Genomic DNA, 19,390 nt, shown 5'->3' with positions numbered 1-19,390 from the left:
CCACCTATCTAGTAAATTTAAACTAAATAGCAAAATAAATTGGCACAATAACATATACACATGTCACCATGAAATAATTCAAAAAAATCATTCTAAATGTGTGATGTTCAAACTATATAATAATCATTCTCTGAAAAGCAACTAATCAATTCTACCTTGCTCAAATTAATGAACAAATTAATGACTTGTGTTTTTGCGAGTTTGTTGGTGGTTTTTGTTCGTGGTGGCGGTTGTTCCGGGTCGTTTCTGTTATTTTACAACTGCCCTGTTGCTTTCTCGTGACGACTTGCGTTTTTGGATGTCATTTTCGAAACCTCTAAATATGGTTTTGGGAAGGATTTTGATGATTCTTAAAAAATTTATAATACAATCATGTGCCCACTTCACACCCTCCCATTCTTATGTATTAAGTACATAAATCTCCTTGCATTATGACAATAATATCCATATATATCGTTTTGAGAAAGTTTTATTGCAGCCATTTGGATTTATTCAATGTAGTGACATCTAAGGTTATTGTGCAATTTTTCATAATATATGCCATACCATTGCTTTGATTTGAGTTCGAATTGATTGGGACTTGGGAGCAATATCAACCCAATGAGATATGGCATCATTCCTTTTGTTGGATACGAAGAAATACATCTAGTACATGTATATTGAGTGGAAATACACGAAATCTTTATCAACTTGCATTCAATAGTAGACGTACAGTTCGAAAAGTTCTACAGTGAATTGCCTCTGTAGTTTTACTCAAGATTTATTTGCAAAGCTTCGAACTATACATACATCGGGATATTTATAATTTGCAGAAATTTTTCTAGAGATTATTATATGGCTTGTGCATTTATTGTGTGCGGGTTGTCCAATAGATCACGACCCCCTTTTTGTACATCTTGCTATGGTGCATTTGCTTTGTCGGGATTGATTTCAGTTTGTTGGGCTTGTGCATGTAATAACTAGTGGGTGCCCTGATTTGTTTCATATTGTGGCCATGAACCCCACAACACCAAGTCTATTTGTCATGTTTTCATGAATTAAAGGAAAAGGTATTTCTTCATACTTGATATGAGATGGTATACATGGTTTTGTTTCTTTTTCATAACATTAAAAGTCCCTCATTCTTAAAATTCCTAAAATTTTGCACATTAACATATACACATGTCCCCGTGAAATAATTCAAAAAAATTATTCTAAATGTGTGATGGTCAAACTATCTAGAAAACCTTCTCTAAAAAGTAACAAATCGATTCTATTTTGCTCAAATTAATGAACAAATCGGAAAATTATGCTCATTTTTCCTCAACCTTAAAATCACTATTTTCTTTATCTAGAAAGCATGAAACAAAGAATAAACACCGTGAAAGAAGAGTGGAAGAAGCTACTAACCTTTGGTGCACTTGAATGGATGAAATCCTCACAAATTTGGGGAAAAATGGGCAGCACCTCCCCTGTAACACGCCATGAGAGTGAAGGAGGGCTCGGGAAGAAAAAGAGTGGCAAATGAAATGGAGGGAGGGCTGGGATGTGGTGGCCGGTATATACGGGGCAAGTTAGTGCCGGCTGGTGGCTTTAGCCGGCACTAACTGTCTACGTTTAGTGCCGGCTAGAGCTAACAGCCGGCACTAATTTGTAATTGACCAAGTTAGTGCCGGCTAGATATGCCGACCGGCACTAACGTGCGTTTTGACCGTTGTGGCAGCCGTCTGACAGTTGGGGGGATGGCACGTTAATGCCGGCTGGTATTTCTAGCCGGCACTAACGTGCCCGCCTTACACTGTTGAGGCACGTTAGTGCCGGCTCGTTCTTGACCGGCACTAACGTGCTGGTACCGATAGACCGTTTTCTAGTAGTGACATTTGGGCTTGGGCGGGAGGACACCCACGGGTTTGACACTGTCGCAGACCACGGGGCGCGGTTATTTGTTACAAGAGGCGACATAATCTCTCACTGCCACATGAAGATCCATGTACAAACATGCTAAGGGCCACTTTCCAGCTGAACTTCATTTTGCGGTTGTTGACTATTTGCGCGCTCAGCCCAATGTATTTACGATTTACTGCCTTCCTCGCCCAAAGTAACTAGAATGGCAGAGAGAACCCTGCATGCATACAATAAATGATAAAATTGATGACATCACTTCATATGGACACAAATTCAAAACTAAAAAATTTATAAATCTTAAAGCGAGCATCCATATTAAATTATAATTTTATCATCATATTTCTTATGATAAATTTTTTAAAAAAGATCACACTTGACTATGTTTGAATGATATTTAAAAATATTTTTAATATGGAATTATAAATTTTGATGATGTGAACAAATATTCGAATAAGAGGAAAAAATGATTATTTTTACAACCAAAAGATTAAAGATGACAAACAAATCATACGACTCAAAGAACAAAATATTGTATGCCTCGAACATATTGCACAAATTTATATAACAAAGATGTATATGCCTGGAAAAGTTATACAAACTCATAGAATAAAAATATATAGACCTGAAAATAATTTATACAAACTCACAAAACAAAGACTTTTACACTTTGAATAAATCGTACCAACTTAAGCAAGAAAAATAAATTCTATAGATTCACAGAACAAATATATGTACACTTAAAATAAATTATACAAATTTGCGGAACAAATATTTGCACACCTGAAATAATACATTGCCAATATAAATAAATATTATAATACATGAAAAATGAAATGATAACTTTAATTATAGGAAGTAAGGGAAGAATGATAACTAGACAACAAAAAATAATAAGAGGATAGAGGAAGAAAGAATGAAATAAGAAATGAAAAAATAAAAGAAAAAATCATTATATAGGAAATAAGAGGAAAATCAAATGAAATAAAATATTAAAGAAAGAAGATATCAAAAACCACCAAGTGTTCATTAAAAACATAATAGCGAGGACGTCTATTATAGCATTGTGAAGAAGAGGTTAACTACATACATGATGGAAATGCCTAGAGCATATGATTAGAAACGGAAGAAAAGAAAACAATAAAAAATAGAAAAAATAAAATAAAATAATGGAATGGAAGAGAATAAAAAAAAAGGAGGTATGTAGGGACGTACTCTCGTAGGCTGAAAAAAATCACACGGCTGATGCTCCGTATGCATGTATTGTCTAAGAATATGGGGCGTGGCGGTCGCACTTAACAGGACAGCTTGTGAGTCATACCAAGTTGGGCTGATTATGTTCCTGGACCGCTCGCGTATCCTTTAAGTGATAACAGGTAGAGATGTAAAGCGTGCTATGTATATTCTTCCCAAGAGTACATATGTGGTCGAGCTTAGGCACACATGCAAGGGCTCTCATTTACAAAAATATCAAATATAATGTTATTGCCTTAGTCCAATAACTCGGCAACCCTACATCGACAGCTCCCTAACAAACCAATTAGTAGGTATGGCTAGGAACAATTGTTCTTGCGTGCGACTGTGACGGGATGCAACGTAAAATGCTCACCAGCAGCACACCGCTGTTCTGGCGACCTGGTGCCGCTGCCATTATTACTTAGTTAGGGTTCGAGGGTTGTTGAAGTTAGGATCTAGGACCGCCGAGCCTAGAGAAAGGATCATCGGAGGTTGCCGAACCGGCGGTGGCGCTAATCGATACAGTGGCGATGTATGGTAGCGGGGCACCGCCTAACAGGACGGTGGGAGATGGTGGTTGGATAGGGATGGTAGTAGGGGAACTCCGAAGCGGGAAGGTTCAACAATAGCAGTGGATCACGCTGGAGTGTAATGTAGTCGGCGGAAGCGGTGAGTCTTTCCTGTCGGGAAGTCACAGAAAAATAGACAGAAAAAACACACTTCTCTTTAATATTAGGAAATAGATAATGGCAAATTCAAATTATAAAGTTATAGTAGTGGGACTACTGCCAAATATACAATTTGCTAAAAAATTAGCAAGAACTTTATATTCATTTATTCCTCCTCCCGGACAAAGATCGAAAGCCACGGCATCAACCATACTGGAGGTAGGGCTAAACGGACGGAAATAGGTGGAAAAATTCCTTATCCATTTCGGTTGCCGTATTTTTTCACTGGAAACGGGAGCATGATTGCACGAGCTAGTGGCCACTGGGCACGGCTTGGCGGCTGCAGTGCTTCATGACGGTAGCTATAGATAGTTTTAGTTGATCAAGTTCTCGTCATACACTAACATTTAATTCTTGTAGCATCTGATATTAACCAGTAGACTAAGTTTGTATCAAACTCATATAAAAGTCATAATTGCTTTGAGGCTGTTATATATCTAGGGTTTGAGTACTAGGCTGGGCCAAATTTGTTATTAGGCTGAATTTTAGTTACTTCGGGTTGTTCGGTTACCCGAGGTCTGAAACCGAATTGATCGAAGTTATTTCGGTTACTTGAAACTCGGAACCGAACCGGTGACCGAATTTCTCAGTTTCAGTTAATTCGGTTTCAGTTTCGGGTAATTCGGTTTGGTCTTCGGTTATCGGTTAATTATGCCCTGCCTGAATAGCAACTATCTATATTCTTCCATCCATTTTCTGCATGGTGTTGCAGTGTTTTTGCCGATTTCATGGCCGCTCAGCTTGGATCAGCGATCCATATAGGGCTGGATAACGAGCTGGCTCGGCTCGGCTCGGCTCGGCTCGTTAACGAAACGAGGAAAAAACCTAGCTTGGGTCGGCTTGGTCCAGCTCGCGAGCCCGAACATCAATACGACAGCTCCTCTTCCTCCAGCAGATCCTAACGGTGGCTCCCAGCTCTCGGCTCCCGCTCTGGCCGTGCGCCCCTGCCGTTCGGAGGGAAGTGCGAACGGATTGATGCCTGAGGTTGGAGGGGAGCGGGCGCGAGGGATGGAGGGAGCTGCAGAGGGGCCGGCAGGCGGCGGGCGGGATAGATGGAGGGAGCTGTAGAGGGGCCGGCGGGCTGCAGTCGTCGAGCCGGCGACCCTCCCTGGCGTCGGCTTCTCAGGCCAGGAGGCGCGAGTCGAGGAAAGAGGAGGGGCGACGCCGACATCGACGCCCCGGCGTCCCAGACTCCCAGGTGGTCAAGCGACGCGATTCGTGAGAGGGGGAGGGGCGACGCCGACATTCGTCCCCTGCGGCCACGCAGCGCGAGCTAAGGTGGGAGGTGGTAGGGGCGACGTGCTGACGCTGACGCCTGTCCCTGGTGGCCAGACGGCGTGAGCTGAGGGAGGGGCGGCTACGATGATGCCCGTCCCTGCCGCCAGGTCCCTTGCGGCCAGGCGAAGCGAGTCGAGGGAGGGGGAGGGGCAATGTGAATCGGGAGCCCGCGGGAGGGACGGCGTGAATAGGAAGAGGCGATGGCGGGAATGTGAAGCGAATTGAGGGCTCGAAGGGGAACTGCCTAGAGTTTAGCTGCCGGATGGGTGTTGCTATAAAAATCGAACCGTGAATCTTGCGGAGCACGATACACTAAGTTTTGGGAGTTTTGTTTATCTCCAGTGCAGGTCCTGCAAATCGGGTTCAAGATGTGTCAGTCAATTTGACCTACAGTTAATAAGGTAAAAGAAGTTTAATCAGTAAAACAATAAGGAACATATCGTTTGGGATTCGAATAAACCAGGACGTCTGAAGCACAATACCGAATATCGGCTACAAAGCCTATTTCGTGATGAATATGATTAAGGATAAAACCTCATAACTAAACACATACGTTTAATTAAGCTAAACTTATTATCACCATTAGTCAGATCGGACCTAACTGAGGCAACGCTAACAGCAGGGCAACAAGCCAAACATAATCAACCGATGCATCTAATTATTTAGAATTTACACTTATCGTTGAGCTCAGAATCGGCCAAGAAAGCCGATTGATACTACCGAACCACCACCGTCGTACCATCTCTAACCAGTAAACAGATCCAGCCAACAAGACTCTAGACAACCTGAGATAACGAAGATAAGGCAAGCGAATCATCCGATCAGACTACTCGCAGTGAAGAACAAGATCGTAGATAACTAGGTAGTAGAAGTGATGATCAAAGATTAAATCGGCTATAAGATAAATGCATGAAAAGATTAGACAAAGCCGATGACCCGATGAATACCACTTGATAAATTGTGAAATCTATTAATAACCAGTAAAAGATCAAACGTTGCAGCCTTACAATAACTTGATAGAAATTGATAACTTGTAGATTGACTAGACAAAACTTCAACGATGCGCCGATAGCTAAAGCCTAGAAAACCTGATAAACACGACCTTACCAATAAGCCGGAGATCGATTCGATGCAGCCCTACTTGCTGAAGAATTCGCTAAGAAAGTACTCTATTCCTACTCGTAGGATTTTGGCGAAGTGCTGAGAAAAGTTGTATTGATTGATGATTATTCTTTACAAAACCTAAGATCCACTATTTATAGCCTGAGGCTTGACTCCTAACTTATCATGACTTAACAAACTTATGCCGAAAGAAAGCAACTAAATCTACTATATTTTCAAGTTTTTTCTCAAAAGAAATTGGACTCCCAGATCTTCTGATGATGTTATCTTCTAGTTCGATTCGAACTCCTTCTAATTGCTTCCTTGACCGAGTCCACGTCACCTTTGACCGACGTGATGCCCGATAGCTTCGACTATCACAACTTCACCCGGACCTTATCGACTTCTTCCCTTTCCAAACATATCTCTGCAAAATTTTAACGTCATCAATGGGCTGGCCGTTTAATGGGCCCTATGTTTGAACTGGTGGCCTGTTGGTGCGCGCCAGCTTGTTAAGCTGGCGAGCTGCTCGCGAGCCAGCTCGAGCTGGCTCGTCATGCTAATGAGCAAAATATTCTGCTCAGCTTGTTTGTAAATTGCATTGAACCGGACCGGGTCAAGCCGAGTGAGCTAACGAGATACGAGTATTTCATCCGGCCCTAGATCACCTGCTCAATCGCTATTGCCACTGCACATCAATCTTGTGAGAAACATCCTGCTCCCTCCATCCTGGCATCCTGCTACCAGCAAGCACCACCTCCGCCTACCACCACCCGGGCCGGCGCCCCTCCGTCTCCACGTATACCCGCTGCCTCCCTTCCCTTGCACATCGGCAAAGCATCCGGATCGATTTGTTTACCACCCTCATCGGGTGAGAAGGAAGCTGCCCCCATGCACGTTGCTTGACGCGAGCTCGTCAGGATGACAGGGGTGACGACGCCATGAACGACAGAACGGGAGCAAGCGCGACCGGCGCTGGGTCGTGGTCTCTTGCGTGCTCGCGACGGTCGTGGAGGCGGGAGGCGCGGGGCGGTGACGGAGCTGGACTTTGAGGAGCGCCGGGACGAGCGGCGTGCTGGTTCTGCGCGACACCCTGCGCGGTTGGCGCTGGACCTGGACGACCCCCCGGCCTGCCACGGCGGGTGCAGCTGATGGCGTGGCGTGTCGTGCGGCGGCGACGGGCGCGTGGTGGGCGTGGCGCTCGAAGGCGGGGGCAGCTCACGGGAACCAAAGCCTTTATTTAGCAAATTTTAATATCACGTTATTTTACCGATTTACCCTTTATCGAATTAAAATATTTAAACTAAAATAGGTACCGGTCCCACCATATTTGGTACTGGTCCTCTCAGTACCTTATTTCGATCGTCGCTCGATGAACGGTTTCTAATTTTTTCCAACCACCGTAAAATTCCTCAATTGCTTTTAGTGCTCGATTATGTAAATATACATCGCACTGCACGGGCAGACGGCTGCACGCCTGCCCCCGGCGCCGGTCTGTATTTGAGTCAACAACATTCACTCGCACAGCTAGGCCAGCTCTCTGCAGCTGCACCCAGCAAATTAGCAAACGCTAGCAGCCATCACGGCTTGCTTCTTGGGCCTCTTGGGCTGAAGGGGTGTGAAGGCATGAGGGTTTGATTGGATAATTGGGCTTTTTCAGGATCTATGAAAATGGGATGAAAATAGAAAATTTTTGGATAAAAATAGGATTCCACAAATATTTACTGGATATGATCTCATCCCTTTCCGTCCTATTTTCCCGGTTACTCTCATTGGACTTCCTATCCCGTTTCCGTACTTTTCCATCCCGTTTATATGACTCATATAGAAAGATATTTCCAAGAAAATATAGCCTAATTATGTGGATAACCATGCACACAGCAGTATTAGCAGTATTAGGTGGGGACAATTGATTCGTATAGAAAGATATTTCCAAGAAAACAACGTAAAACATTATTGACAAAAAGGAAAGAAGAATTTCAGAGGCAATAAATGAAGGCAAATGCTATTTGGTGAAGAACGTTCCGCACTTTAGCTGAATGGTTAGCTCTCCAATTCAAGATGCCATTTAGGTTTCTGGTAACATAGAAAATGAGCGGATCATGCCACTCATAGTCGCCCTGAAAAGGATAAAATTATGGAAGCATTGTAAGTTCATCTTTGATATATTTTCATCTCACAAATATCGGAATAGTGTATAATCGTTTGACTTAAATTCAGAAAACATTAACTTGGTGAGAACTTCATTAATTATAATAGTTTACCATATTTATTAAATCTTAGCAATATCATCTTCTATTTATTACATATATTTGTATCTATACCTATTTCTAAAGAGCGGAACTAATCCTTCATGTGTTCTACCTTTTAGATCCTGTTTGATGCTCTAGCTAATGGTTAGCTATTAGAGATCCAAATAGATCAGCTAATGGAGTAGCTAATGATTATCTAGCTAATGGAAATAATAGAATCTCATTAGCTTATTGAACCTGGCTAATCCCAGCTAAAACCATCAGTTGACAGTATTATACCCATCCCTTCTGTTTATTTCCACCGTACCGCACCCCCTAACGCCATATCTGCTCGCCCCCTCGTACGCGGTTAAAAAAAAAAGTAATGCAGTTTTGCCGATAGGAAAATGGCGCCAACAACAACAAATGCATCTATAGTCTGACGTGAAAAAATAGAGTAGGCGCCAATCAGAGACCTTCCAATCCTCCGCAAAAAAATGGCGCCAAATTAAATATCAAAAGAAGTCCTAGTGCAGAAAATATAGACATAGTATGGTCTACTGGTATTAGCAATTAGTTGGTGGATCCAAACACATACAGCTAATAACTAATAATCTTTAGCTAGTTAAAATAGAATTATCAATTAGCTAGCTAATTATTAGTTGGAGATGATCCAAAGCCTTTAAGGCCTGTTTGGTAACACGCCTAACCCGCCACCGTCTAAGGTTAGGCAACCGCCACAGGTGCGGCGTGCCTAAGCAGCTATGCTTAGTTATGTGTTTGGTGTACTGCCGCGCCTAAGGTTAGGCATAATGAAGAAAAGTATGGTAAGTGTTTGATGTGCTGCCACGCCTAATGTTAGGCACATGTGGCGTCTGTTTGGTAACACGCCTAACTTATGCATGTGTTTAATGTACAAATATGAGTTTTCTCAAATTCAAAAGTAAACCGAACAAGCATCATACCGAAGTAGATAAATCAAGTTTCAAGGCATAAGCTTAGTCCAAGCTTGCTTATTGGATTCCGCTCATGTCATCAAAAGCTAGCATCGTAAAAATACATCAATCAGCAAGCAAGCAATACTAATTGGCATCAGCTCCATGGTCTGAACGCCAAGACAACGTTCTTGATCCAAGGCAAAGAAAAGATGCAGAGCCAAATAGCTTTAGGACCAAAAAAAGGAGTGCTAAAGCCACCAAATTCTGGATATAGCAGAAATATTACTTGAACATCACAAGATCGATGGTTCATAACAGCTCCATAATACTTGAACATAGCAGCAATAATAGAGTATTAGCAAAATGCTCTATAATCAGCCTAGAAGAAATGCTCTGCAAACAGCCCATATAAGCAGTTATCAATAGTTTTCACCAGCTCCATATAATCACTATAAGAGATTTACAATGGTGCTGATTAACAAAATAGTAGAGCACTAGCAGTTAACAAAAGTTCCTATGGTCAGCCTCCATTCACAACGGTCAGCCTCCATTCACAGCACCCATCTTGAATACTCCGATGAATCTATTACAAGTGTAAAAATAAATCAGCTTAACCAAATGCAAATAATAATTGTAATGACAGCTAGAATACAACATATGTGTAATAACAACACTCAAGATATTGGTTCATTGCACCCATCTATATAGATTATACAAACATTAATAAAATGCACGCAACATATACGACAATTACCAACAAGAAGATAGTTATACCTTCGGAGCAGAGCTTGTACAGACACCTAAAACAAAATGGAAACAAATCATGAGATTCCAGAGCTAATTAATCAATTTTCAGTGACAAACGAACAGAGAGCCAGCAGCCATGGCGTCGGCCTCCTGGGCACCGGCTGCTGGGCTTGGCGTCGGCCACCAGGGAGGCAGCCCCTAGCCATGGTAACGTTCCCCAGGGCGGCGGCTCCTCTAAGCACGGCGTTGCTCTATAGATCTGCGGACAGGACGGCGGCCAGGGAGGTGCTCCGGTCGCTGAACGCGCCGCGCAGGCCGACGCAGCGCCCCTGGTCCCTGACGGCCAGATCTACCGCTCCGACGACTGCTCAAGGACGGGGAGGATGGAGGGGGCGAGTACCTGCGATTTCGGCGGCGGCGGCGATGTCTCGTCTCGGAGGAGCATGGGCGAGCACGGGACAGAGAGGCTGAGGAGTGTGGCGTGCTTAGGCGTGACTCGGGTTGTGGCGTCCAAAACGAACGCCGCAGGTGCGGCGCAATTTTATGTGGCGAGCTGATAGAAAGTTGCCTAACTTCTTGTGGCTGCTTAGCGTTAGGAAATACAGCAAACACTAGCCTAACTCGTTGTGGCACGCCTAAGCTTAGGTGGTGGCGAGTTAGGCAGGTTACCAAACACGCCCTTAGTTTTCATCCGTCAACCGCCGTCCATAAGCCGCGATTGAGGTAAGGTAAATCTTTGACGCAGCGATCAAGCTGTGAACAGCAATACTTCGTCCCTGACACGAACTCTGGTTCGGAAAGCCACAATCTCACATACAAAATCCACACTTGCATCGAGCGCCTCTTCGCAACGCGCGACACGCCTGAGCCCTCGAGACGCCATGGGCCAGCTGGCTCCTTTGCGGCTCGTGCCGTCGAGACTGGCCGCCGCCCGGCTAGGAGGGGGACCCGGATGAGCTAGGGACAAAGGAGAGAGTGCAGTCCCGGAAAACGAGACAAGCCGCTAGCGCAGGAACAAAGGAGAGATGCTCGTATTAATTTGCACGCAGTTCTGATTTTATTTGGAGTGAAATAGTCGACCAAATTCTAATCAAGGTTGAGAATTTATTTGAGCCTTGCAATTTCTTTTATATTTTATAGGCTGCTGAAAAATTTTGTGGATGATCCGTAATAATAACATGCAAATTCATAAAAGCTAAAAGTGGAGCTGCTTGCGACCAAGACAGCCTCATGGCCCTCTCGTAATCTCGCTGGCTGAACCATGCACCTTAATTTACTCGGAATTGGTAATTCGTATTTTAACTTAGTGATTATATATAGAATAAATTGCACCTATCATACAATAACTTGTACGGTTGTATCACTTTGGTACAACAAGTTGCAAAACGTGCAAACATATACATGAACTTGTCAAATATGTGCATGTATGCCACCAAACGTATTTTCCTATGATCACAAGCCATGCATATTCTAGCTAAGGTCTGCAAGAGATGAATGGCTAAAATGCAAATTTGATTTTTTTCTGATTGGTTCATTCTAGGATTGGTAAGAAGAAGATATATGTAATTGAGAGGATTCATTCGATCACTCTTGGGAATGGAGGCATTGACAAAAATTCCATGGCGGCAACTTATCCCATGACAGTGGCGTAAAAGATGTGGATCCTGCTGCAGCAGGAGCAGCAATGTGGAACCCCTATCCTGGTACGTGAACATGACGGAGTGTGCCACTGGATGGTGCCATAGTGATTCTTTGACAACAATAAGCAAAGTGTCCATATGGGTGGTGAATTCATTATTAAATTTGTGCGCATCTTGAATTCCTAATTAATTAAATTTTTGAATGTCCTACTTCTTTTTTCTGCCACTTTTTGCTATATATTACTGTTGAATCAAAATGATATCAACATCTTCGGTGTTCTCATTCCACTTCCAGATTGGACATGGTGACAGGTCCAGAACCCGGGGTCCCAGCGGGACCACTTCCTGCCAGGATTCTAATTGGCCCAAAACAATGCCCGGGATGAACGACCGTCCATGTGACTTCCGCTAGGGTGCCTAGGCTTGTGGTCCCGACCGGCAATCCGGTCGGGAAAGATCGGGGGTCTAGATCTGTCCATAGTCCTGGACTGAGACACCAGCCGCACTTCGCCGTGCATATATCACTATTCCTGGCTGACGGGGTCGGGGACCAAACGGACCTTGCACACTGATGTCCCCGGAAGCCGGTGCTGAGGATAAGGGCGGGCACATCGAAGTCAATTTGCCGTACAGCCCAACCACTCCCTCCAAAGAGGTTACAGTCCCTTCTGTTGCCATAGTAGAGGATACTATTCCACCTACCCATCCTCGTGAAGGGACGGGGCGCAACATCATCAAAACCCAACGGACACATCTCCATTAGAACGGAGTGACAGGATGTAGCACTAGGAATAGAGCGTGCGCCTCCTGACCGACGGAGCATGACACACAGGGACAAGATAAGACGGCCACACCACGATGCAGGATTTGGACGGTGGTCATCGGAAGGTCCCGACTGACAGAGTAGACTGTCCTGACTGACAGAGCTGGCGAACCCGACTGGAGAAGCAAGGAACACTCTCCCTTTCTACCTCACTCTTTCTACATTTGATTCCCCTATAATGGAGACCCCCTTGGACTATAAAAGGGAGGGTTATCCGCCTAGGAAAGGCATCTCGATCATACCACATTATCCACTCGCAAGCTTGTAACTCTCCAAATTCTAAATTCTCACGGGTACCTGGGCTCAAGCAATAAAACCGACTGACCCTTAACTGGACGTAGGTCACGTTTGGCTGAACCAGTATAAATCTTGAATCATGATATGCTAGGACACCTCCAATCACGATGTGCGATACACACTTTAACGAGGTTTAGCTGTCGGCCATTTCCGAAACTTCCGGAACAGACACATGGTATCACCCATTTTTCAATAACCATCACTGGTGCATTGTGATTACATTTATGCCATTCAGACTCGAGTAAACACCAATTCGATCTCTTGTCTGTGCGGAGGATTTTTCTTAGCAATTGGTAATTATTTTTAGTAGATATTGGAGGGTCTATTGCTTCATGCGGCATACCACTATGGTAAAATACGCTCCGTGGTGTACTTATAACCGTATATGCACATATTTAACAAGTTTATAAATCCGTTTGCATGTTTTGCAATTTGTATGGTGGGTGCAATTTACTCTTGTAGATACGGCCTGGGGATGAGGAACCAAGGATCTGCATGCGACCAAAGACACAAGATCAGAGATCACTCTAATACTGAAATTGCTGGATGATTGGATCAACATACCCTTTGATAATCTTTCCTTGTTCTTTGGTTCGTCGTATTCTAAATAACTTATCTAATTACAATGTATTAACCTCTAGTGCATATTTTTTAATCAAACCTCAGACACATGCATGGTCTAATCATGAGGGTAGTATTTTATCTTGTTGCCCCAATACACTAGGTACGGCAAAAAAAAGGCTGGATATCCGCATACTAATCCAGTTGAATTATTTTTAAAATATTAAAAAGAATTACGAAAAGCACTTAATTGTTAGGCCTTCAGCCGTAGCAACGCACGAACATATTTGCTAATACATTTAAAAATCTCTTAAAGTTCTTCAACCTACCACAACATGTATCAACATTAAAAATACTAGAGTATAATGGTATCAGAAGCTTCTGTTTGAACTAATAAGAAGCAATACAAAATATAAAAAGTACGGCCTATTCTTCCGGCCAGGAACAAAGCATAGCTGAGACCCCTAGTACAAGCAACCGTAACCAGACTTGCCCCTTTCTCCCGCCGTTTTCCCTAAAACCTCTGAGAAGCAAAGCATCCTTGCCTCTCCCGCCATATCTGACGTCTCCCTCTTCTCATATTTATCCCAGCACCGTGTCCCCGTCTTCCCCAATCCCATGCAACTAAGCAATCGTTAGCCGTTCAGCGTTCATTAATGGCGTCCTCACCACCCTCCTCTTCGTCTTCCTCCGAAGAAGCCACAACGAGCAGCAACGGCTCGGCATCAGTCCAGTTCTCCAAGTACTCCAGGCGAGCCACCCTCCGCTCCGTCGTGGGCCGCCCCGACGGTGGCCTTGGACTGTCTGGCAAGCGCGCCGTAGTCGGCGGCTGGGTGAAGTCCGCCAACGTCGTCAAGGCGAAGCGCGGTGGCGGCGCCATGTCGCCGCCGAGGATGCCCGCGACGGAGACGACAGGCCTGACGTGCACGGAGGTGCTCATGGCAAGAGTGCCGCTCATCCGCTGCATCGCCAAGCTGATCGCAGGCGCTTCCACCGTCGACAAAGCCTCCTTTTCTGTCTCCTACAAGTTGGGTCCCGTGACCGCGCTTGTGCGCATCAACGACGGGTCATGCGTGCCCGACCTCCAGGTTTCTTGATGGACCCAATCTTTTCTTTATCATTAGTTACACGGAAAACATTGGGTGTGTCCACAGCGGCAGGTTAGTGAACAGCTACAGCAAAGTGTGGGGATTAATGTGATGCTTCTTTTATCCAGATAGTAGTGGATTCTTCTCTGTGCCCTCTTGAACAAGTTACTGCGATTGGAGCTTCTGTATTGGTCGAAGGCAAGATAGAACTTGTGGAAGGAAAAAACCAACAGCGTGTTGTCGAGCTCAGAGTGGACAAAGTGCTGCACATAGGAGCTGTCAATATCGACAAGTATCCTCTGCCAAACGTGGAGTTGTTGCCTCCTGATGAACTTATCAAGGACTACCCGCAGCTCGCACTCGAACAACTGCGGTATGCGGTAGAGTTGTGATTGCTTTAATCTGAGACTAATCTGACATTCAATTCTGTCAATCATCACACTGCTATTTTAAGTGGTTACTATTTCTGAAAACATCGTTTAGTATGTTAGCACCTCCATGTTGTTCATGCAGATGGCTTCAGCTGCTCGTGTACGAAGTGAAATGGTCCATGCTGCGCATACGTTTTTCCAGACCAATGGGTTCTTCCATGTGAACACCCCAATCATAACAACCACTACGGTTGCAGGAGACCGCAGAAAAATGTTCCGTGTAATGCGGCCTACAAGTAAATCGGATAACAGGGCTATCACACCTGAAGTTGTTAGAGCTTCCATCAAGGCGAAGACGAAGCAAATCGAGGCGCTGGAGCGAAGCGAGAGCAACAAGGAAGCGCTGGAAGCTCCTGAACTGGACCTTCAGAGGGCGAGTGAGCTTGCACAGCAATTAGAGCAGCAAGGAAGTGCAGACTTCTCCGATGACTCCTTCCAGCATCCACTCTATCTTTCACCTGATCATACACTTCATCTTGAGACCTATGCTTGCGCGCTAAGCAGCATCTACACATTCAGCCCAGCGTTCCAGGCTGAAAGCTTGGAGCCTAACAAGCACCTGGCCGAGAGATGGACCATCGATGCGGAGCTTGCCTTCGCAGAACTTGAGGTATGGAGCGGGTTTCACATTCAGTCACACCTATATATGTTGTTCACATCTTGAGGCCACCTTTCGTTTCAGGATGCAATATCCTGCGCCGTGGATTACCTGATGTGGCTTCTGTGCACAGTATCTAAGAATTGTTCAGATGAGCTCAAGTTTCTGTCGACAAAGGAAAATAATGGAAAAAATTTCCATATCAATTCTGTAGTGTCCAGCCCCTGGGAAAGGATTACCTACAATGAAGCTGTGAATACCCTTCTTCAGGTATTTCCTGCACTGAAGCTACAACTACATACTACTGTTACAGTCTCATTCTTTACTCAGTCATGTGCTCATGTAAATATGTATGATAAGAGATGTTACTGATTACTTTCAGGTAAAAGATAAATCATTTGAAGCCAAAGTAGAGTTGGGCATGCCACTTTCACTTGAACATATGAGGTATTAGCATGGTTTCTTTTTGTTTAGATTTGCACATTTTTGAAGTTATTGTAGATTTGCTTTTCACGGCAAAAGCATTGGCAGTTATCTAGTTGATGACTATTACAAGAAGCCAGTGATCATATATGAGTATCCCAAGCAACTGAAGCCATTTTATGCACGTCTCATGGAAGATGAGACAAAAGTATCTGCGTTTGACATAGTAGTGCCAAAGGTGAGCAAAACAGTTCTAAGAACAATTGGCAAAAAAAAAAGGACTCTAGGGTTTATCTCTGGCATCCAAGTTTTCCAATCAAGTGATAAGTATTGTTCTGCTATGTTTTCAGGTTGGTATTGTAGCTTGCGGAACTCAAAAGGAGGAGAGGATGGATAAATTAACAGCCAGGTACTATGTCTGAGCAATTGTCCATTGATGACAAATGACTGATTGATAATTAGAGCATGGAAAATAACAAAAATGTTTTTGCACTTAACTAGCAAGCCCAGAACAACAAATAAAGTTTTTTAAAATTATTCAGGCTTTTTTTTCTGGAGTTTCTTAATTAGAGCTATTGTACATGAGCTTCAACGGCAAATAGGACTGTTAATAAGTTAAAAATAAATTATTTCGTATTCTTTGGTTTCTAAGTTTTAGAAAGTTTACTTGAACGTGTTAAATCTATGTTATTTTTAGTCTTTAGTACATTACTAGAGAAAGGGAAAAATACACTACTACAAAAACACTTTAGTCCTAGCTGGGAAGCCATTTTAGTCCTGGTTTTTCCAACCGGGATAACGAATCCAGAACTAAAGGATCTAAGATCAAAAAAAAATAATTAATGAGCACCACACAATACTGCGTGGTCCACGAGATTCAAACTCAAGACCTCTTGCTTTGCGCATAGCTTTCTTACCATCCCACCTACACAACATATGTGATTTTAGATGTGATGCTTTTTCTTTTAAACTAACCTGTTTATGACCTTTTAGTCCCGGTTGATAATCCCAATTGGAACTAAAGGACCCTTTAATCTGGGTTGGGGTTATCAACCAGAACTAAAATGATCTACGTCAATCCCGGTTGGTAATGTCTAGAGGACTTTTAGTCCCCGTTATTAACACCAACTGAGCCTAAAGGGTTACTTATAGTTCTGGTTAGTCTTATGAGGCTATCTCCAACCGTCGTTCTCTATATCCTCCTCTATATCCTTCATTTACAGAATTCTCTACAAGATTCTCTCCTCTATATCTCATTTCTCTCCAACAACGTTCTCTAAATCTCATTCTCTATGCATTAAACCCTATATTAGAAACGTATTTTGTTCCAAATTTTTATACGTACGTATTTATCATACCTCAAATGCTATGGACATATTTTATTTTTATTTAATTCAGTGTTTAAAACGTAAAGAAAAAATAGAGAAGAGGAGAGAGAATCTCTATATATAGAGGAAACCTGTAGCGTTCTCTATTTTAGAGTACCATTTAGAGAATGCTGCTGGAGTAATAGAGAACGGAATCTTCTCTATATATAGGGTACAGAACGCTTTAGAGAACGCCATTGGAGACAGCCTGAACTGGGACAAAAAGAGCTCTAGCGCCCATAAAATTTGGACCTGGACTAATGGAAGCATTAGTCCTGGATCTAAACTCTACCGAGATAATTGAGGGGATGGATGTGAGTTTCTCTAGTAATTGTATTTGTTTAATTCTTATTCATGGCATAAACTAAGATCACTCTACTACACCCATCTGCAGGATTGATGACTTAAGTCTTCCACGTGATCAATTGGAATGGTATTTGGATATCCGCAGGCATGGCACCGTAAAGCACTCAGGATTCAGCATGGACATGGAGCAGCTCATCTTGTTGGTCACTGGCCTCGACAAATAGAGATATCAAACCGTTCCAAAGAACCCAAGGCAAATGCTAAGATGTAAAGCAGTTAGATAGGTGATAGTCTCAGAACGGTGAAATTTGAACCATGATTGAGCTGCTCACTGCGGTAAATGTATGCTATTGTTCTCTTCTTATGGGGTTCCATACTGGAACACTACAAAGTATTTTATGCCCTGATAAAGATGCATGTACATAAATTTTATATTCTAGCTATACAGGCTTCCTTGTGGTACTACTGCTATTGTTACTCTTATGTCTCATCTTTTATGCAATGTTCATTGTGCTATTATCCTCCTCTTGGTGCACCCCCTCCCCCCAGGATCCATTGTGCTTCCTATTCCTCCTGGTGGTTGTAAGCAAATGGTTATTTAAGTGTGTAATGAGGCAGAATTTGCTGAGAAAAAAAATACCTCAAGAACAAACCTTTGGTCAAGTCAATAAGAACAGGGGATTCTTATTTTTTGATGAGTTCAATGGGTGTGGAGGATCCAATTCCTTAACTGTTACTTTGCTGATTACAGCCCGATGATCCAAAGATCACTGAGCAAAGATTCAAACTTGGTCAGAAACACCAGATCTCGGATGGTCCAAAACTAGCCCAAGCATCCGAGCATGCACACTAAAGATGGAGAGAGAGATCTAATTGGAGGAGGCTTTTAGAGCATCCGGCAGCAACTGGAGCATCCATGTAGCCTGAGATTGTCGATCTCTAAGTCTGGAAAAAGATTTTTCTGTTTTCTTTTGCTAACTTTTGGTCTGACTATCCATGCCAGCTCCTATTACAAGCCGGCACGAATAATAACCATTCCTCCTGCCGGCTGAGGAGCTAGCAGCGATACTATCAAGGATGAGAATTAGCATGGATGAGAATTAGGAGCTGCTATCAAGGATGAGAGTTTCTATATATAGTAATGAGCCCAACAAATTTAGTTCATGGTGCCATCTTGTAACCAAAGTGTATGAGGATGTAAATGATTAGATTTATTGCTCACAAGTGCTTACACATTTCCATCCCATACCATGATGCTGAAACATAACCGAGTTGCCAAATGTCATCCGAAGGTGTGACCCTGCCAAAATACCGTAGAATTAGCAATTATATGTGGAATAAGAACACAGTTCAAACACATTATCTTAGATGGTTTCCACATAAAAGAGTGGGGACAATATTTTCCAAATAAAACTTCAGGCTAAAAATAAATTTTATTACTAATATACTATGTGGCCTCAATCTAGTAACTATCTAGTATATAGTGAAAAAAGTGTCTAAAATATCTTTATGTAGGATCTAACTCTTGTGATAGTGGTAGTATGAACATAGTAAAATAATGGTACATAGGATACAGAAACAATCAACTCTAAACTAGTAAATATATGAAAAACTTAATTTGTAGCTGAGAATGTTTTAATTTTAAGTTATATCCAAGAAGGGTAAGAAGGAATAAAATTCTCTTTGTTACTCTCTCTGTTTTTATTTACATGTCGT

General features: G+C 43.0%; 1 protein-coding gene across 1 annotated transcript; it reads left to right on the top strand.

The window, feature by feature from the left end:
* The first annotated feature begins 14,117 nt into the window (after window positions 1–14,117).
* On the top strand, window positions 14,118–18,071 carry LOC112887906 (asparagine--tRNA ligase, cytoplasmic 2-like). Its single transcript, XM_025954190.1, has 8 exons — window positions 14,118–14,549; window positions 14,678–14,901; window positions 15,041–15,590; window positions 15,663–15,848; window positions 15,961–16,025; window positions 16,110–16,239; window positions 16,352–16,410; window positions 17,763–18,071. The coding sequence occupies exons 1-8, from the start codon at window positions 14,118–14,120 to the stop codon at window positions 17,896–17,898; spliced, it is 1,782 nt and encodes a 593-aa protein (XP_025809975.1). The 3' UTR covers window positions 17,899–18,071.
* Window positions 18,072–19,390: the final 1,319 nt, after the last annotated feature.

The sequence above is a fragment of the Panicum hallii genome, chromosome 3, assembly GCF_002211085.1.
Source record: "Panicum hallii strain FIL2 chromosome 3, PHallii_v3.1, whole genome shotgun sequence".
Classification (NCBI taxonomy): Eukaryota; Viridiplantae; Streptophyta; class Magnoliopsida; order Poales; family Poaceae; genus Panicum; species Panicum hallii.
This window is presented reverse-complemented; position numbering and strand designations above follow the sequence as displayed.